Source organism: Crotalus tigris, unplaced genomic scaffold, assembly GCF_016545835.1.
Source record: "Crotalus tigris isolate CLP2741 ecotype Arizona unplaced genomic scaffold, ASM1654583v1 scf7180000024288.305614, whole genome shotgun sequence".
NCBI lineage: Eukaryota > Metazoa > Chordata > Lepidosauria > Squamata > Viperidae > Crotalus > Crotalus tigris.
The window spans coordinates 106,539-128,493 of record NW_024100461.1 but is presented as its reverse complement, the minus strand read 5'-3'; the positions used below and the strand labels follow the sequence as shown (position 1 = coordinate 128,493).

General features: G+C 38.6%; 1 protein-coding gene across 11 annotated transcripts in view; it reads right to left on the bottom strand.

Moving 5' to 3' along the window:
- Positions 1 to 21,955, bottom strand: part of LOC120299291 (voltage-dependent T-type calcium channel subunit alpha-1G-like) — a 217,005-nt gene that overhangs the window by 176,260 nt on the left and 18,790 nt on the right. For 10 of the 11 annotated variants that reach the window (XM_039323952.1, XM_039323950.1, XM_039323956.1 and 7 more), the window contains exons 3-7: positions 17,358 to 17,455; positions 11,476 to 11,635; positions 8,220 to 8,511; positions 7,447 to 7,539; positions 412 to 1,210 (exon numbers count right to left, since the gene is read on the bottom strand). In XM_039323952.1, the coding sequence (XP_039179886.1) occupies positions 412 to 1,210; positions 7,447 to 7,539; positions 8,220 to 8,511; positions 11,476 to 11,635; positions 17,358 to 17,455 (1,442 nt within the window). Of the gene's footprint in view, positions 1 to 411; positions 1,211 to 7,446; positions 7,540 to 8,219; positions 8,512 to 11,460; positions 11,636 to 17,357; positions 17,456 to 21,955 lie in introns of those variants that run through there. The other variant, XM_039323960.1, reaches the window with a different exon arrangement.

Genomic DNA, 21,955 nt, shown 5'->3' with positions numbered 1-21,955 from the left:
AAATCCTCAGAGAACCTAAATTCTCAGGAGAATGGTTCTGTGTGACTTGGGCAAGCCGAAGTCTTTAATGCTTTTTTGTGTGGATTTCTCACTGGTTTCAAATATTACAGCCATAGTTGCTCCCATAAACACCATGTGAGTCATGTGAAGTGTGAACTCAGTCATTAAATTAAACCCTTGTTTCAAAATGCTGTCCATGAGATTCCATGCTGTAAACACTGATGAGCAATAGCTTTCCAAAATTGCAGGCAGGAATTTTTGCAACCTTTTCTGGGACTCTACAAGTTGTCCCTGAGAGGTAGCTAGTTGGAAATGCTAAGGACAAGATAGAGAAAAGGGGAACACAATGATTATTACTCTGCCTCCCATTTAAGCTTGACTGAATGGCCCACATCCAAGCTTAATACTTACCAGTGCTCTGTGTTTCCAATATCTTCTGCATCGGACTATAAGGCCCAGGAGGGATGTTAAGATTCATCAGCGTGCTAACCCCGGGGTTCAATGTGGACTCTGCCAAACCTTTATCTTTGAGGACCTCGTGGGAGCTACTTGAGTGTACAGTTGGGTAAACCTTGCTGCCAACAACAGTCCTGGGAAGCACCTCGGGTCCCGGCAAACTGAGACCAGTCTGAGAGAGAGAGGATTGGCAATGAATTGGCTCAAAATGACAGTCCGCATGGTAGATACTGTGAACAGATTCCGTGTTCCCAGACGCCACGTGAGAAGGATTGACTACTGAGGGAAGCATCAACCGATTGGCACCGTTGTGAAGGGAGCTGGTTTCCACATCACTAATTTCTGGACTGGCTCGTGGAGCTCGTAGGCTTCCATTGCCTAAGTGATAGTGGTGGTGGTGATGATGGTGATGGTGAATGAGATGATGCACTGATGATCTTTTCCGTGGACGATGTTTGCACGGTTGTCTCTCTGCACTGTTCTTGCTACCTGGGCTGGAGAGGAAGCCCATCTTTACCCCTGCGGTCTGACAGGTTTCCATCACTTGCTTGCCAGTCTTCCGAAGGACATAGACCAGATATTTGAGAAGTTCATCGTAACAGCTTCCAGGCTCTGAAAAGCTAGCCAACGTGCTTGCATTGGAGAGGTAGCGGATCCGTTGCTCCTTCATTAGCTGGCTCTCTCGCTGCTTGGTCTCCGAGAACTGGGTTGCTATGACCACAAGGCAGAGATTTATCATGAAGAAAGAGCCCACCTAAAAGGGAAGTAGGTTTGTGATTAGCCCTATTTATGTGAAGAAGCCCAACTAAGAGACTATGTAAAAATAGGGGGGGATAACCCACTCTTTTTTCAAAACAACGGTGGTCGCCAAATTAACATCATATTATTTTAAAACACAAGGAGGAGAAAGAAGTTTGCACTAATGTCTTAACGTTTCATCCAAGGGTCAAAGGCTTGAAGGCTTATCTTGCAACAAACACTGAAGCTACTAAGCTGGCCTGGATCTGGTCAGGATTAGGATGGGAGATCACCTGATATCCCTCTTTTGAGATACAAATGTGGAGAAACTCCAAACTAATGGTGCAATTCTGCCCGTTTATTTGAGACTTCCTCTTAAATTCAGTAGGGCTAGTAAATGAATGCAGGTTTGCATCATGACCAGGTGATCCCATTGAGTTTACCAGATTCTACCTTACAAATGGAAATAAGTAAATCCATTTAAAAAAGGAACAGCAGCCATTTTCCCATCATGGTTGCTGCATTTCCCTGGGAAAATCTGGCAGCAGGATATATGTGTGTTGCACACACTCATTCTAATGATGCACAGTGCCAAATCCCTATACCCATACATGCTTTCATATTATTATGAGTAGTTGCACTGTCAGTCAGATGTTAAGACTGGGATTTTGCATTTCTGTCCTTCTCAAGAACCTGGGATTGCCTTCAAGCCATCCTTGACCCAGGAAACTCAATTCCTGTCCCTGCAGTTTTCTTGGCAAAATCTTCAGGAGTGTATGGAGATACCTGACCAATATTGTCCATCTTTACACAGCTGGAAGAGGGGAAATGAAATACTTTGCAGTGTTTGAAGGAGTATCTATGAAGCTACGTATCACCCCTCATACAACCTTATCCTACAATTAGGCTTGAAAAAAGCTCCATAGTCTACAGCAAGGATGAAGACAGATTATATGTATATTCTGCTTCCCAAATCCCCAACCTATATAAAACAAATACCAATTTTGAAGTCTAAACACATCCTATAAGTTATGTTTTCAAAAACTGGCTGGAAACCAAAGAAGTGAATAGTTCTGCTGCATTGTTTTGGTTCACATTTCTTAAACAGCAGTTCCTCTGAGGCACATGACAAATTACCTTTACAATTTAAAGAGATGTAAAAAGAATAAAATATTACATGAAGAAGAGATGGTTATAGCACGAGAAGGACAAAAGTGCTGGGTATGAAAAATTTCCTTCGGTTTTTATAGAATATTAAATGCTTAGGCAATGTGATAGAAAGCAAAAAGTTGTAAAAGGCATATGGCAAAGCCACTTCATTCCTTAAATGTATCATATTACAGACATTTTGCTGTTGTGACAGCAGAGAAGCCTTTGATCAAAAATATTTGCACTGGTTTATATCTATATAGTTCTATGGCTCTGGGTGTCATTCCTTCATTCTGCCACATCAAGCTAGGCAGTTTTCTCCTAGACTGCAAGAATGTAGTAAGGGGCCTGCTGGATCAGGCCAAAGGACTTTTTTGGGGATCCCCAACCTTTGGACTGCAGCCCATTGGGAACCAGGCTGTGTAAGCAGCAGATGAATGTGTTCGCGCACACAGCTCCATTTGTACAAATAGTGGGCACTCGTGCTGGTGCGCAAAGTCAGAATCATCCTCTCCCCCCCCCTGCTACCGTTGCCACTGGTTCACAAAGTGGGAAAGGTTGGGGGCTGCTGGACTCTTTCATTGATAGGCAATTTGGTGATTTGCAGATGTTTTAGGCTATCATTTCTATAGATGGTTACTCTTGGTAAAGAGAGCTGAAATTCAAATGTCCTGAAGGATGCCAGATTACCTGTTCCTGAGCGTGCGGCACTTTCCTGGCTGTTTCCAACCAGTAGTATTGAGAGACACACTGCCACTAAATTCCTTCCTCTGAGACCAAGTTCCATAGTTTAGCCATGTGGTGCATGAAGATGTCCTCCTAAACCTTGTCACCATTTAATTTCACTGAATGACCACCGATTCTTATATTTTGAGGGTGTGAGAAAAATTACCTGGCCACTAATCTCACCGTACGTTCATACGTGTCTCCATCTATTTGCCTTTTTAATATGTTTATCCTGTTCTCCACTTGACGCAACCCACTCACATAAAAGAATTAGCTCCAGCCCCTTGATAATTTTGATTGCCCTTATCTGCACCTCCTCTAGCTCTTCCTGCTTCTTTCTGAGCCACAGGGAATAGAACTAGGCAGAGTAGTCCAACTGTGGCTGGGCAATAACAATACGGGGATTAATGTTATTTTCAATTTCTTTCCTAATGACCTCCCACATGGAATTTACAGATGAACTGGCAGTGACAAGAAAGGGACACAGCAAGCAGAGAAAACTCAGTAATTAGCAATCTTTCCCTTGGACTTTAATAACTGCTGCAATGATGCTTCAACCTTCTCTGCTTTATACGTGCTGAGTTAGTCATGAACTTCTCAAGTTCAGGAATCATGTGGGGAGCACATCTATGGTTAAAAATCACAATACAGAAGTGGCTCTCAACAAAGACCGACTTTAACCAGCTTGAAAAAAAAAAAAAGCTGCAAACTCACTCCAAAGTGACAGTCATCAGTCATGATTAGCCACGGGTCCCTTCCTTTCTTTCACATCAAGACATTCAAGCTTCCTCAGCTCAGGGGAAAACCCCCCCCCCAGTCCTCACTACATCAATGACAATGCAGCTCAAAAAAGATTGTTTTGACTTTAAAAGATTTCTTGGTAGTCTGTACTTGTAATTATCACAGTTAAGCAGTTTTTTCTCTCTCCCCTAAACATATTCACTTGAATTGTTTTCAAAGCAGATATTTCCCTTATGGAGTCCCTGGCTGCTTTCTGAAGAAATCTTTTTGTTTGTTAGCTGGCACTCAAAAAGGCAGCAGTTGCCTTCAGTTAGAGTCTGAATTTTACTCCAAAGCAGGCTCTCCATTAGGCTGAATTTTATGTAGCTCCTGATGGCTGTTCAATCTGAAGATCTGAAAAAGCAGCCTACAACCAATTCTTTTCTCTTGGCTACCTTAGTTCTATGAATTGAGTGTTTACTCAGACCATCTCAGAAGACAGAAGTTGCTGACTCATCTACAATTATGTAGCTTTGTGGGGGCGGGGAAGGCATGTTTCTCTTCCTTTTTGGAGGCTTTTCAGAAGCATCTACACTAGAATCCCCCAGTTTTGTCAGAATTAAAAAAAAATTGCCACGATGTGTGTATATAAAAAAGGACACAGCTTACATCATGATGTTAATTTTGCCCTTTGCTTTTTCTTGGCCCTGCATGCATGTCCTGGTAAATCTACTTAACTAGGAGGTTGCCTGTCCATGGAAGCTGTTGCTCTTGTTCCTTTTTGCCCAGCATTTTTTGTTAAAATCTCATGTCACAATTTTTCCCCTCACTGCAGATGTAATCAATTGGTATAATATCCTTGTTGTGATTATAACATGAATACAGACTGAACATTTGCAGAAGAAACAGATAATGTAAATGGACATAATAAAGGAGAATATTTATAGCTCAGGGTTAAAAAGACGTGTACTCATGATGTTACCTAGTTTGGATAATGAAACATCTGCAAAACAACAAGCTCAGGACCCCTCAAGGACCCTTCAGGGACATGATTGGTTGGTATGTGAAACTCACCGGCAAGCAAAAAAAAAAAAATTGGTGCCAAAAAAGGAACAAAAGTCTAGGCTTTTCCTAGGACTGCATGGCCAGGCAGTATTGGTGTAATAATGGGTTTGGGGGCTGAGACGGATTCAAGCAACCATTGTGTACCTCATTCACAACTGCGGGCCTCCCCTTTATCAGAGAAGAGACCCACTTCTTCTCTGGTTGTGAGAAAAAGATTCAGAATATTTCCACCTTAATGCAGACATAAATACTATGCATTGGTTCCTAATTCAAGAGTTCAGTTGCTGAAATGGTTAGAACACTCTTGCTTTCATCTTAATCAAGTTTAAGAGAATTTTGGAAGATTTGTGTTTGGGAAAAAAAAAACACTTTAATTCAATCAGCTACCAAAGGTCTATCAGCTACAAAGCTTTTAAAGTTCAGTTGGGATACTCAACCATATATAAGACCAGCCTCTTTTATTCATACTCTAGTAAACCCTAGGTAAAATGACTGTAATGCATTTGAAGTGTATTGAAGGCTATTGAAACTGCAGTTAGTGCAGAATCTAAATTCTATATTTTTATCTCAACCTGGACATGATGAAATGTCTGTCTTAGACCAACTGCTCCTGGCCTTCAGTCCATTTCTATATTTAGATTCCAGATACTGCTTTTTGGCCTTAGTATTCATTATTTAAGACCTAGAAGCAGAAGAAACATTTATCTCCATATGTTACAGCTTATACCTTAAGAGCTTCAGCTGAAGGCCTCCAATGGAACCTTTGCCAGCTGAGAACCAAAACAAAACAATACACAAAATGAAACAACCTTGTCTCAGTGGTAGAGCTACAGTTATGGTGCACTCTACATCATGTGTCACCTGATACAAAAGCATTATGACTTTTGGTTTCTGGCCAGAATCTTCTTTATTTTTTCTGAGCTTTCTGAAACATGTGTTTAATCCTATTTGTTTCTCATTTTTGTTTGCTTACATCTACATGTCTTATTTGTAGAATAGGACTGAAGGTTCCTGGAGAATATACTTCTTATAAATAATAGATAAACATGATCCAGACCCTGAAAAATCTCAGGATTTTTTAGGCTTTAGGTTTGCTTATGCTACATGTTACAGATTCTGCCTTACTCTTGTGACTCATTACACTCTTTCTAAATTTAATAGCCATGGAAGAGTTGAACCTGTGGTCTCCAAGTTTAGTGTGACCTCTAAGTCCCTCTCTAGGAGCATTTATCTAAACTCTGCTTTCTGAAAAGTGGCCTTAATGGCCTGAAACAAAGCATCTAAATTCCTGACACCTGTTTCACATTTATTCTTCCTCATTAAAGCGCACAAATTGTTGCATTGTTCTCTAATGCTCTGTAAATAATTATCTCGAAGTCCTCAAGCCAGTGTTCTAGAAATTATTAATTCTCCTGTTTTATTTACAGTTTGTATTTTTACAGTTTACGCAGCATCTGCATCTTTGCTGGGGCCATATTCTAAATTGGTGGGGCAGGACAGAAATTAAATGGGATTTCATTCGATTTATATTCAGTCATGCATTTAATAATTTTACTCTCAGTGACAATTGTTGGTGATTTCCAGATGCTGAAAAGAGATCACCTTTGGCCCCACAGCTTCCGCTATAGATTCTAGTCAATGTCTACTTAGAGAACCACAGATGATCTTACAATCTGTACCATGTCTGTATTTGCAATAGCCTAGAGCAAGGGTGTCAAACTGCCGGCCCGCGGGCTAGACACATCACAAGGAAACCACGCCCATCCCATTGCCGGCAATGGGGAAAAGGTTCCGATATATCGCATGACATCACGTGACGTCACGAGTTTGACATGTCTGGCCTAGAGTAAGAATGATGCTGATTATTGTTGGATTAAAAAACCCTGCAATTCTAAACAGATCCTAAATAATTACTACCCATGTAGGTTAATGTGAATGCGTCTGAGGTTTTTTTTTTTTTTTTTTTAAAATGACTTCCATATCTAATCTATTTGCCATAACTCTATTTCCCATTTTCCCCCAACATACAAGCTTTGTATAATCTTGATAAACATTGGGGTAAGGCAGAAAGAAACAAAACCTAAGCAGCTGTTATTAAATCTGTTATGTATATTACAAGGAAAGCATAGAGGTTATTTGAGGCTACCAAAACAAGAACAAAAATATCATGGTCAGTAGGTTTCTTTATCATAAAAGCCAATATAAGATCAAATTATTTGCATTTGTCTTTGTCACCGAAGATCAAATTCAAGCATCATCTAATGCCAATTATATGCTAACTTTTAAAGTTAGTTCTCTTTTTCTTCAGCATTTGCTTATTAAAAGAAAAATGAAGAATAGAAAGCATGAGTAGTAAATAGTGAGGAAACCAGTATCACTGATTAGATGTTTTTCTAAGTGATTTCAATGCCACCTTGTAAATGTAAGAAACACATGGGATCTGGTTTTCTTTTTTATCCAGCTACTGTGTTTTGGGAAGCTCTAATTATAAATCCCGTCTTATCAGTCCTTCCATGCACCCCCATATGGCTCCTCCTCAGTGGAAATCTAGGTTTAATGCTTCTGATTGACACAACTGGAGACGGAACTCACAATGATCAGGAGAATGAAATAGATGAAGTTGTAGAAGGAATGAGCATCCATGACGAAGTACATGATATCTACCCAGCCCTCCAGGGTGATGACCTGTGATAAGGCAAAAGAAAAGGAAGCCATTGGTTAGCTCATCTTGATGGATGTAGGGCTGTGAAGGACAAGGAATGGTAGACATCTAAGAAAATACCTATGAAACTTTTAAGTCACCCACAAGATATTTTGTCTATATGGAGGGTCACATTCTCTCAGAGTAATCTGTTCAATGCTACTTTGTAGACAAGGCTAAATCAAGTAATAGGATGGGCCAGGACTTAAGGTGGATGCAATATTTATCATTATTTTCTTTCATATTCTTTCACATTTTTTTCTTTCTTAGCAGTTACTGGGAAGGGTGAGAAAATTCTTACCAGAGGATCTAAATAGGTAACTTGCAAAGGGCCACCTTAAATGAGACCAAGGGACGCACTGACTGATCCTAGGGCTCCCAATTGCCCATCCCTGTATTCAATCTTTGCATGAAAAAAACATAACACAATACTGTAAATTGACATAATTCAATGGAGAAGAACAAAAAAAACACATGCACTTTTGGTGCCCACAGAACCTATATTTTATTATAAGAAAAACAGGACTTGCAGATTCTCAACTATTTAATTATTTGGTTCAGATTTGAAAAAATAAATGTATTTCTGAACAAAAATAAACACAAACTTCCATTTTCCCAGTTAAGGCAGCTGCACGAGATCACGGTTTAGGTCCTTTTGATTCACCTGAAATATTGCAATCCATGCATATCCAATGTTATCAAAATTGATTGCTCCTTTGAAAGGGTTGTGATCCCCAGCAGAACAGTTTGTGTAATATTGGTTCCAGTTGACACAAGAGGTGTTGCTGGTGTCATTGTAGGAATAATAGTTCAGGGTGCACACCAGGCCTTCCTCCCTCCGTATGGGAACACTGCGGCAATCCCGCATCCCGTTTTCTCGAGGCTGGGAGCAGATAAAAGGGCTTTCATCTTCATTCTCTGTCTGATAGTAGGATTCCAGCTCCAAAGTGTAAGGCCTAGAAGAAAGTGAAGCAGGGCTGGTTATAGAACCAAAATCAGGCCAGCTGGGGATGAAGTAAAGATGGAATGTTTTTAATCACAATGCAAAAAAAAAGTGGGAAATCTCAGTCTTATTCTTACAAAGCAACAGTATGAAAATGGAACAGAGCAAAGGTGGCGTCCATGTAGTCAACAGAGCAATATGAGGAACTAATGGCTCAGAGATGTTACAGGGGCCAATAGGATAATTGAGTTCAGAGCAAGCAATCAGAGAAATTAATTGTAGGAGGGAGCACTCTGATTGCCTGAAATGGCAATTCTCTCTTTTTTAAAAAAAATGTCTCTAAAAACTACTGATGTTTTGAAGCTAAAAAATTATGTCAGACAAATATATCACTCCAAGGTATCTCTTTCCCTCAAATAATTTGTGCCGGTTGTTATATGAAGTAGGATGCAGCATTAGATAGGATACATGTACAGCTTCAGTTCCATATATCTGCTGTTACTTCTTTGTGGATTATGAAAAACATAGTGCTTCAAAGCGGGGGCAGAATTTAATAACAACCCACCTTGTTATTTACATAATTACTACAGCACGTCAGTAAGGAAAGAAAAAGTGGAAACAGTCGTAGCCCTAAATAAACTGGCTTGAAGTCAGTGGTGGACAACTTGCAATTCCAAACAGCTTGGCAGCCCAGGGGACATTTCTGCAGCCCCCCCTCTAAGCCACCAGGTTTTTTTTAATCACAAAAACTGATGGGCTACATGGCCAACATAAAGCAAGCTATGATCCACCAAGGTTTATTCCATAATAGATTAATTCATCTTGAGGATACTTTCACTCATATTTTTATTAGGGGGAAAAAAGGTATGTTTCACTTTCCTAACACACTTAGGTTATAGCAAAGCTTGCAAAACAAAATTTAGGAGAGGTTTAGCCAGGTGCATTCTTGAATAATTGCTTTGAATGCCATTTGAAACTTAACCATCCCTCACCCTCCATTCAGCCTTTTACCTTTCACTCAGACCACATACAAGGAGAGTCATGTTAGTCTATTATGGCTCCAAACAGCTAATTAGAGAAACTGAAGGATCCTTGTCCCCAAAATTAATGGTTGTCAGGACTCAAAACAAGGACAAAGAAATATCAATCAGATAATATCCTCTGAAGACATCAAAGTGACCATTTTAGAAATATAAGACTTTTAACAGCATGATTAAGAGACTTCTGAACTCACATACTTGAAAAGGTTTTAGATAATCTCAAAAAATCTCACCAAACACAATGGATGTTCACAATGGTTAATTGATTAGGGACTTGTAATCTGCCTCATCAGTAATTGCATAATCAACTGTCTTCCCCTCTGTTCCCTTTGCTTCATCTCAACTGAAATCTTGAATCTATTTAGTCACTCAGAGCAGTAACCTCATTGGAGGAGTGTGGACTTGATCAGAATGTGGTTTAGATTTATTGCTAATTTATTTACAGGGGTTATTGAAACTTAATTGTTCTCTCTTCAGAGCAAACAAACCCAAAGGGGAGAAAACGTCCAAACTTCTGAAGAAAAATCTCCTTACAAACTTTTATTTTATAAGTTTCTGATTCAGAAACTTTAGCTGTGTTTGATAACCTAAGAATTAAAGGCAGTGGTGGGATTCAGCCAGTTCACACCACTTCAGCAGAACCGGTAGCTAATTTTTTGTTGCCCAGGCCCAAAATGGAAGCGGCATCCACCCAGAAAACCAGTTGTTCACATATTTGAATCCCACCACTGATTAGAGGGCACTTGAAAAAAATTTCATAAGCTTCAAAAGAATGCTTCTATGCTGAAATCTGCTTAAACTGTTTGGATATTAACAAGATACTCTTTATGTTAATTACAGTATCTCACATTCAATCTTCAATCATGATAACAGCCCTACTGCACAACTAGTGGTTACACATAAGTAGCACTGACTTCAATGCAGCCCAAACATAATGATCTTTCTGAATCAGAATGAAGACTTCTCCAAAAACACTACAAAAATACATTTTGCATTCATTGCTATATGTGTATTAAACACTTTTTGTGTATACACAGTTTTATCTATATTGAAAAGATACCATATCATGTATGCACCCATAAATCAGGAAAAAGTCTGTAATCCTCTAAAGCAGTGGTTCTCAACGTTTGTGTGACGGCGACCCCCGTCACACAAACGTGCCGCGCATGCGCGGCGCCGCCCCCATGTGCGGCACGCATGCGCGGTGCCGCCCCCTGAGGGGGAAAAATGGCGGATCGCCTTGTTTGGTGACCCCCATAAAATGGTCGATTGACCCCAAATGGGGTCGCGACCCATAGGTTGAGAACCGCTGCTCTAAAGCTTGGTTACACTTTATGATGCCAGCATTATTAATAATGACTTCTTCCATACTTTTCTGGGATTATTTTCATGCCATAGCAGAGATGAGGAATTGAATATTGATAAGAATGGATTCTTCTTCCTGCCCCATTCCTATTATCTCAATAGATTTGCATCAAATTATTTCCTGAGCCAAATCTCATCATTTGCTGTTTTCCAGCTCCTCCTCTTCCATTTAGTCAGAGGCTGGAAATTCCCCCACAATTGGCAATGGTTGTCAGAATTTTGGTTGCTGAGAGTTACAGTTCAGTAGCTGATTCTCCCTTCTTGGAGTATTGTAACTGCTGATGGACATATTTGAAAGAGGACATTTCTATCACCGCTGCTGGGCAGCTATCAGCCATGGCAATGGGACACACTCTGAAAAAAAGTATGATTTTACTGAGGGTTTTAGATGTTCGTGTGGTTTGTTATGACTTTGCTAGAAAATTTCCACTTCTGTTATATCAGCAGGCAGAGATATTCACACCCTATGTATGAATACTGCAGTGCATATGGGAACTACTACCTTAATTCATTTAAAAAAAAAACCCAGCATGTACAAAGAACCTAAGCAAGCCTACCTCATTCATACTTACAGACTGAAGTTTTCAGGTAGATAGCAGCGGTTCCTAAGTAGCCCTGCCCAAAGCTGGACTCCAACAATACCAAAGATGAAGAAGACAAAGAAACAGAGAAGGAGGACATTCCCCAACATAGGAAGTGTGTCCAAAAGCAGAGTGACCAGAATGCGCATACCTAAGGAAGCAAATAAAAGCCATAGTTTAGGATGAGAAGATCTAGTGAGTTAGCTCATCCTGACTTCTAAGAAAAGAAGGATATTATAGCTAATATTCATACATCTACAGAAGTTTTCTCCTATCTGGACTCTTCTAAATTTGTTGGGGCAGCAGTTCCCAGAATAGGATGGGAATTCTGATTGTGTCACATAATTTTAAGACGTCAAGATGGAAAGGCAGTTTTGCAATCTAATCTCTCTGGATTTCTTCCTAGTGAATCCATAACATATTCTAATTAATTAATGCTAATCTAATCAGGTATGGTAAGAGTCAAAGGTTCACAATTGGTGTGGTCCTGTGGGCTCAGCAACACATACCAATTGATATCAATTGATTGATATCACTGAAGACATATGGAGACATACCACCCTAGAACATGTACGAAAACAACCCACTTTCTTTACCTCTTAAAAAAAGAAAATGTACAGTCAGCATGATGGACAATTCTGAAGTGCAAGAGCTCGCCATGAGTACCTCTACAGATTCAAAGAAATCCAGAATTACACCTTAGTAGAGACGAATCCTGATAGAAATATCCTTTTTTATATGTTAAAAAAGCTTTATTGTTGTTTCTTTAAAAAAACCTTCTTATACTTGATTAATAGCTACAGTATAAAACAAAGGTATCAGAAACAAACCACCAATAAAATGTCATACTTAAATTTATGGAGCATGACTGCAGTGGCATGCATTTATTGGCAAAAGAGCCTCCATTGAATTTAACTTTAAAACATATTGAGCTTTGACACAAATCTTTAACAAGCTGTAATACAAAACGCCTGACTTTGTTTTATAATATTTGTTCTTTGATTTTCTGTTTGCTTATTGAAAACATTTTGTTACCCTCTTATTTGTTTTTCACTTAGGGGTAGATAAATCAATTTAACTTCCTTCAGTTTTTAATTTTTCCACTTTTAAATCAGTTCTGCCTTTTCCATCTACATCCAGCTTTTCCAAGAAGATCTGTCTGTAAACTATTTACATTTTGTATGCGACATTGTCTAATATTGTATTTTTAGTAAGCAGGTTTCCTAAATGTAAAGCTTTTTCATTTATTTTAAAAACCCCATTCCTCATATTTTTGTGCACATTTAATATATGCATTTCATATCAATGCAAAGCTCTGACAAATGTAGATATTAAAGGATAACTGCATTCAGATCCATATATTCATTCAGGAGATGCAAACTTGGCAAGTTCCTATCAAAATAAGTATTCATGGCATTCTGCCCCATCTGTAATCAAAGCTCAGTGATCATCCTGGACACTCAACAGATGACATAATCATCCCTGCTCCTAAAAAATTGAAGCCCAATGTTCTTTTATGTCCTCTCTCCCATTAGACTACAGTTTGCTGTTCAGTTCTAAAGGGAATTTAGAGACCTACAAAAGTTGTTGGTACTCATGATTATGTCTAAATGACTTGTTCTAATTGTTTGGAAGTATATACTATGGTTGTGTAGATTCTCAATAATCTATTTCATCTAAGCTTTTTTTTTTTTAATTTATAGAGCCCCTTCTTCCTCTCATTAGCACTTTGTGGAATTACCATTTAACCATACAATGTCATTAAATCGTAAGATTTATTCAGGGAACACTTTGCAGCTTGTAAAGGGATCCACATTGCTCTTAAGTTTCCAAGACTCTCTGTAGATTAAACAAAAATGGAAAAGATCCCTTCCTCACTTCTACATGTAAGAAAAGTGCCTCCATCCCCGAATTACTCTGCAAATTTTCCTTTTCCAGGGAAAGCAAGCATCAGTTAATCTTTGTATTTGGCCCATTGTGGATTCTTCTGTAGTTTGCTGTCCAGCAGAGTTCATTTATATGCTGATTTTTCAGGCTCTACAGTCAATGTAGAGTTAATATTAAAAGTCATATTTCAGGCTATATAACAATGACATGGAATATTGAATTCTATCTTAGTCACCTTCAGCACAGCACCAAAGTATATAAAACAGATCCAGTGCCATTAGGCTGGACTCTTCACAATTATGTATGTTTTTATTTTTATTTATATATATATATATATATATATATATATATATATATATATATATATATATATATATATGTATGTGAGTGAGCACACACATATTACATCAAATATAATATTTTACTCCAGTAAGAAAACTACTATGTCTGCCTGTGTACAGAAACATGTATATGTGAATAGGGTCTTCCAACTTTTCCTTCTGCATTTTGTCTGTTCTTTTAACTCAGCTACCATTCCCTGTTACTTGCTTGACTTCTTGTCAATATCTCGCTCCATTTACAGACAAAAAATCTTTACAGGAGAAAGATTCTATCTCACTGCCTATCTTTATGCTGGGAAAAACAGTCTTTGTATTCTTACTGCTCATAAGTCAGTAAGAATTACAAGCACCTGGCAAAGAAGCAATCCTAAATGTTTCCATGCTCCCCCACCTGTGTATTCATAAAACCTCTCTGTCCTTTTGTTTCTCAATACATTAAAATTTCCAACCCATACTGACTCTACTCCAATTGCAAATATTCAAAAAATTATAAGATCATTTATTTTTTTCTAGTTCCTCTCTTGGTAACTAAACAGCATCTCAATGCATCCCTACATGACCTGCCTTAAGTCACTACATTTATTTGTGATTCTTACTTTTCCTCATTCTGCTTCCTTATGCTTCCTGGGCAGTCTTGGCTTTGCTATGTACAGTAGGATCAAAGATAAATTACCCAGGATTTGCAAATGTATGAAGCAAATTATATCCCCAGTTAGATAGAGGCAGATAAATTCAGCCCTATCTATTCTGCTTGATGGTGTGTGTGTGTGTGTGGGGGAGAGATGGGTGGGGGAGGAAATTTCTTGTATCATAAAACAATAAAAGCAGCAGCAGCAACAACAGGGAACATCCTGGTAGATTAAGTTTAATTTAACAAGATTAGAAAAGCAAATATAGCCTAGGAACTTCCAGGTTCTGACAGATGGATCCAGGTCAGAATTTCTCGTGTTGTCAAGGTAACAGACAAATTCAACCAGATGGGTCTTCTTCTATGCTACAGAGCTTTGCACCTACTTAAGCTATTAAATGCAGGGGTTGGATGGAAATTTGAATTTAATTTAGGCACTCTACTGAATTAGATGCATCAGATTGAGATGCTTTGGACTTTCAGCTAGTATGATTGCCTTGACATAATTAATTCAAACAACCTCTTGCTTTTGTTTAGGAAAGGGAGAAAAAGCCCATAAGGTATATGAAATAGAACAGGTGTTCTCCACTACAACAATAAGTAAATTATTGTAACCCTTCAGAACTAATGACTTCATTGGGTTTAGGGTGTGTAAGAAATAAATGTACAGCTTAGTAGAAGTTACATAACATACATCATACTGTTTTGACTGAACATGACTTTTATCAGATTCGTCATGCTTAACTTTTTCATTTATCACAACATTTCATTTTGAAAGTCTAGAGATTTATAATAAGTGAAAATCACTAACACATACACTTCTGCAGAGACTCAAAGGACTACACAAGTACACAAGTACTGTTGCAAATACTGTTACATGCCATCTTGGTAGTCACCAGCTGGTAAGTAACCATTTGCCACCCACTGTTATGTTGTGCTTGGCAGGGATTTTGACAACAATTAGACCCACAAGTTAGGCATTCTTTAAGATCACTCCAGGCTTTGCGCCCTGCTTTAGGCAGGTGAGTTCACTTCAAGTTTGCCCATTCAGAACAGGACCAAGTTCCAACAGTGCTTCTACTATGATCAGTTTTTTAAAAAATCTATGATCCTTTCTAAGTTGCTCAAGATCCCACCTGGAGGGGGGGTTAATGGTGGTAGTTTAAGAACCCACAATTGGAGAATCCCTGAAATAGAAAATAGAAACTAATTTCCTAAAACATCTGACCAGTAGTTTGCTATCAAAATGGTGCTATCAACTTTTGACTTCCAGAGATACAAAGGAGTCCAAAATACACAAACCCTCAAAATGCAAATATTAAATCAAAATCCTCTGGAGCTCTCTTACAGGCATAGGCATTATAGATGTACAATAAATTCTGGTTTCTTTATGGTTTATATTGATATCTTGCCTTCTCTCCAGCAACTCACGAAGACTTGCTCTTCCAATTCCTCCCCACAACAGCAACTTTGTGAGATAGTTTGAGATGAGTTTGTATGATCATCCAGTGAGTTTCTGTGACCTGTGTCTCTCCAATTCTAATATGACCACTATTGTTCCATATCTCTGGCTTTACTGTCATGATTTATCATCAAGGGTACCTGCCCTTGGAAAAAATATTTTTCCTAATTTAAACATGTGTGTGTATGTGCCATGCTTAAATAGAATAGCCATTCAAATCTAGGAATAACAGAGTAAGAGAGTTGGAAGGGATCTGGGAAAAAGAACAAATTCTAGTAGAGGTTCTGAGATGAACACTGAACCTATATAGTCCAAGTGAAGAAGGCCGAGAGTTGCAAATCTCTTTGTTTTCCTCCCAATAAATCAATTCTCTAAAACAAATAACTATATCCATTATTTTGCACACTGTTTTGATAGGATTAAGTGGAAAGTGTATCATGTGTTCCTTTTCGTTATTTCTGGAGAACTCATTCTTCCCAGAAGGTCGAGGATAAAAGAGATCACATTAAAAGCAATGGCTGGGCATAAGGTATAAAGATACAGTGCATAGCTGAAGATAAGAATTAGAAGCCAAGTGCTCCAGAAAAATAACTGCTTCTGAAATGGATACAGTCTGATGCCCAACAATCTGTGATATTAGATAGACATATTGTCCTAAAGGCAACAGAACTTCCCTGTTTTTCTCTGAAGACGATTCACTTCTCATCCAAGAAACTTCTTCAACTCTGACTGGATGGTGGGGAATGGAAGGATCCAGTCAGAGCTGAAGAATCTTCTTGGATGAGAAGCAAAATGTCTTCAAAGAAAAACAAGAAAGTCCAGTTGCCGTGTGAAAAAGGACCATTGGGACGACCATGACCTGGATGACTGAGAATCTCCATAGACAGAAAGACTTACTGCCTTAAATCAAGGAGCATCTTGCAACTCAAGGAAGAGGATTTGTTTATCATCCTCTGCAAGTTACTTAATGCTAGTGGAAGAAAGCAGCCTTCCCTAACTATATCCATACATGTCCCCATGCCAATATTGTGTCTAATAACTCATCCATCCTTTTCCATCACAAACCGCTAATGTCTCCAAATCAAGGGAATGAATGGTAAGAATTAAACAAGCTGAATAATTGATTCACATGAGACATTAGCTGAAAAACACTTCAGAAAGAGAAGCAAAACACAAGAAAGGCAAACATCTTTTGAAAAAAAAATGAACTCTTCTTTGCATGTTTGATCATAGTAACATAAACCACTCGGAGTCATTTAGATAGTGAGATGGGCAGTGTATAAATCTGATCAATAAATAAATCCCTCATTTGCTGAGGGATTTCTGTCAAATGGAAGGACAATTCATCAAAAGAGAACAAACTGGATTATTCATTCACAATGATTTGGCAAATACTCTGATAATTGATGTGCTGAAGAGACAGAGGGGGAACATGTTCAGTGCAATTTTGGAAAATATGTAATATCTCCAATTTATTCTTTTGATTTCTCATTATCAGAAATGATGAACTATTAACAAAGCGAGGGGGAGAAAGGAGAAAAGAAATTCAACTTACTGGGAACTCTGTTAATGGCTCTCAAAGGCCGGAGTACTCTGACTGTCCGAACAGCCGAGAAACTGACATTCTGCAAGTCCAGAGAATATTCCAGCATGCTGCAAAATAAGTATATATACAAATATATTATATGTGTATATGTCATAAATAGAATAAACATTTCAGAATTCTGCAGGAAAAAACCAGATGAAGCATCTAAACCAAATATACATGCATGGTGATTTTTAAAACAAAACAAAAACAAAAACCCACTATTGGATTTCTCCCCATCAAAGAATATTCCTAGAGGAATTTATTAATGAATCATTTGTACACCAGATTTAAATTTGTGAATCAAAGTTATTTTATAAAGTGTTCCCTCATCTTTATTTTGGTTATTTTTTAGGTAATAAGTGAAGTTTCCCAAAGTTCATTGTACTTTTCAGAATGGAGAAAATTGTCCACATAGCATAAAAATAATATAAACTAAATAAAGCTTTCAAATTTGGATTTTGTTTCCAACATATGGGACCTATTCAAAAGTGATCCAAGATACAGGATCTACATAACTATTTTTGGCCTATCTTGGAGCAAGGTAAATTCATAGAAATATGAATTATCCCATGGAATCAGTGATGGGATTCAGCCAGTTCACACCACTTCGGCAGAACTGGTAGATAATTTTTTGTTGCTCAGGCCCAGAATGGACTTCCGGAAGCAGCATCCACACAGCGAACCGGTTGTTCACATATTTGAATCCCACCACTGCATGGAACCATGTTTACATAACTGCAATTTGCTGTCAGTCTGCAGACTCCTCTTAAAGCATTAATTTGGGGGCATTCTTTCATTACTCATTTTGTGTTCATCTGCATTTCTATTCAAAATTCCACTGTCCAAACCATTTAGTTTCTTTTTTTGCTTCAGATCCTTTTCCTGGCTTCTCATTCCCTTCTCCATCTGGTGTTCTGTCTTCTCTACAAAGTGATTCACAGTTTTCCAACTTTTAGCTTTTTGTTTGTGCTTATTGCTTCTTTCTTTTTGAATTCCTTTCTTCCCACAAAACAAAAAACTCTGCTCAACTCAACACTCCTTTCATTTTTTTCTCCCTGGTTCCAGAAAACACCCCTCCTGGATGTGTAGGAGATGTTCTTTCTTTTTCTTTCCTCAAATGGAATGGGACAACTTGCTATGCCAACTCACTGGGGCCAACTCAGTCACCACACTAAAGCCAATTTACCACGGGAAAACTTGTCACAGAACAATTCAACAGAACCGTTACCAACAATAATAAAAAAAAGTCAATTCAGAAATACAAGAGTTACAATCATTTTGATGAAAATGTGGTCACCAATAATAAAAGCAACAAAATGCAATTATTAATACAGCTTTGAATTGTCCCACGGCAAGTTGGCTGTAGTGAGTTGTCCCATGGGGATTTGGCCATGACAAATTGGCTGTGGCAAGTTGACCTAAACCTTCCTCAAATCCATTTTCATGGTCCCTCAAAGCATGTATCTAATAGTTCACTCTACAGTCCATAGGCTTCATTTGCTCCATTCTTTCCTCCCCTCCTCTCACTCCTGTGATTATAGGGCCCCCTCTCTGTCTTAAAAGGCTGTACTAAAGCTATAAATATCCAAGTGTACTGATAATACAGAATAAAATAGCAACAACATAATTTATATTTTGTAATCGCTCTGAGAGTTCCAGGTATCCCACAGGGAGGTCTTTCCAAATTTTGTCCAAAACAAAGCTACTAGTCCAAAAACATGAATTTCATGGCTGAGTGTAGACTTACACCTGGATTTTCACAGTACCAGTCTAACACTTCAGTCATTTTCCAGGTTCCATTATTCTTTTTCAAGTCTCTTGGAAAGCTAAGAACTGAGAACCAAAAACTTCTGCAGCACTGTGAAGAGTATCCGGATTCAAAGAAAGAAGATACGTAGGGAGACTATTGCTTCCTTTCTCCTCTTTGAATTCAGCAGCCACCTGCCTGCCTACATTGGCAACAGGCATTCAAGGTTCTATAATAACTAGGATAAGCTATGATCAGATTAAATTTTAATTGAAAAAGCTGTACAGATGTTATTGCTAGTATTTTTTTTTCTAGTGCTCCAGTAAGAAAAATGGTTGATGAAATAACTTTAAAAATCACATGCACACTTGCACAGTATTTTAGATAGGATGGCTTATCATTTTTCTTACTGCTACAAAAGTGAAAAAATAATTTATGGTGCAGCCTTGAGGAGCAGCTAAACACTTTCACCTCATGGTTCTGGAAGATGTCACAAGGTGCAACTTTATCTGCTTTCATCTAACCTCCATGTTACATCACTGAAATGTATTCAGAACCGCCATGTAATTTACCATGTCTCCTTTGCTCAAGCACAGCTCCTGCTATTTGGAAAGCACATTTTAAAAGTTATTTAAAGACAGAACTGTGCAATTAAATTTAATAGCAGTTCTGAATCATAGCAATGAGAAATGGATCTCATTACCGGGGACTGCCTGAGATGGTCTGATGGTCTCCCAACACTTCCAGCTAACAGAGCCAGCTAACAAGTTGATGGAAACTGCACCTTCTAATATCTGACACACTGAAGCTGTATTTTTCTTACACAGACTGTTCCCAAATCCTGCTTTAAAAATTCAGGCAACAATGTATGCACTATTAAAGAGTACAGCTACAAATACAGTACAACTAGGGCAGAGCTAGTAGATTAAAGCCACCAAAGCCTAGTGCAAAATTATCTACAAAAGTTTCAGGTTTAATCTCCAGTTTCTCCAAGTAGAGTTGATAAGGGCTCCTGAAGAGCTGCTGCAAGTGAGTGTAAGGTAGAGCTGAATTAGACAAATTCAATAGAATAACTTGAAATAATGCAGCTTCCTATATTCCTCCATTTCTGTAACAACACAGTAAACCCATCAATGGACTCATCTATGTCCCATTAATATGTACTATATCACCAAGCACATAACAATGCTTGATGAGGAACAGCAATATAAGATGGAAGGATAAAATAAAATTCACGACATGGCAAACTTTATATTATAATAGCAAAGGAGGAGAACCATGTTAGTCTATCATAGCCCAAGATCATAAGAGTTCAGTAGCACCCTTTCTAAATAACAAATGTTATTAAAAGGTATATCTTTTGGTCAGTACAGCTTATTTCATCAAGTGCAGTGGAATGGCTAAATGAATTTAAATTGGGATAGGAGAAATGGAAGGGCAGGAAGACTAGGTGGTTATGCAAGTGTAAATTACACAGGACAGAGATTACATGTATCCTTGAGGTATTTTGCCACTTTGGGATCTCCTGCTGAGTGTCTTGCGAAGTCGAGATGCTCCCTGTTTTGAGTCCTTATGTCAAGCTGTTCATTCCTGTACACAAAGTTTGACCTATTTGTCCTTGGTAGAAGGAAAATTACTGATAGAATATAAAACATATTTTATTGAAGGAATAGCACGTCAAGGTGGCTCTCATCTTGTGTGCGAAGCTGTTGGAGCCTGTGATAGCGTTGTTGGTGTAAATCTGGGGGCAAACTAAACATTCAGGTGGTCAGAGAGTGGATTCCTGTGTTAACATCATTTTGTTGCTTGTAAGACTCTGCTTCAAGTTCATCATTATCATATAAAGAACGGCTGCTGGAATTGGGTATGTCTAGTTTAATGAAGAGAAAGACGAGTGGGGACATGATAGCAATGTTCCAATATCTCAGGGGCTGCCATAAAGAAGAGGGAGTCAAGCTATTCTCCAAAGCACCTGAAGGCAGGACAAGAAGCAATCGATGGAAACTAACCAAAGAGAGAAGCAACCTAGAACTAAGGAGAAACTTCCTGACAGTTAGAACAATTAACCAGTGGAACAATCCGCCTCAGAAGCGGTGAATGCTCCAACACTGGAAGTTTTTAAGAAGAGACTGAACAGCCATTTGTCTGATATGGTATAGGGTTTCCTGCCTGAGTAGAGGGTTGGACTAGATGACCGCCAAGGTCCCTTCCAACTTTATCATCATCATTATTATTATTATTATTATTACCATCATCATCATCATCATCACCACAATTGAGTAAGAGATTATGGAACTCATCAAAACTCACACATCAAAAGTTTGCAGACTGTCTCTGAAGGTCTCCTCAAACGTAATGGATTTTATCAAATTGCAATTGTTCATGAATAAGGTAATTATATTTGCAGTTGTTTTGTTTCACGTACAACCAGTTTCTGCACACGTCCCCTGTCCTCTGCCTTCTCTCTGCCCCCCCCACCCCCCAGTTTCATCCCTATTTAAAGCTTGCATCAGCCTAGCCACTCCAAGCATCTGATGAAGTGAGCTGCAGCTCAGGAAAGCTGAAACTTTTTAATAAAATGTGTTAGTTAGAAAAGGTGCTAGCAGACTCCCTCTGAGACTTTGCTTATCATAGCACATAATCTTTGAGGGAGGGAAGGGAACCACTCTTCCCCCCACCCCTCCATCCTGCTTCTAATAGAAGCCGGAATGGCAAATGCAGGAAGTTTGCAACAAGTAAAAGCAACCCATGAGCCACAGACTCCTTTCTCAGAGACTCCAAAGGAAGATGTAAAGTCTGAGATGAAGACGATGAGGTT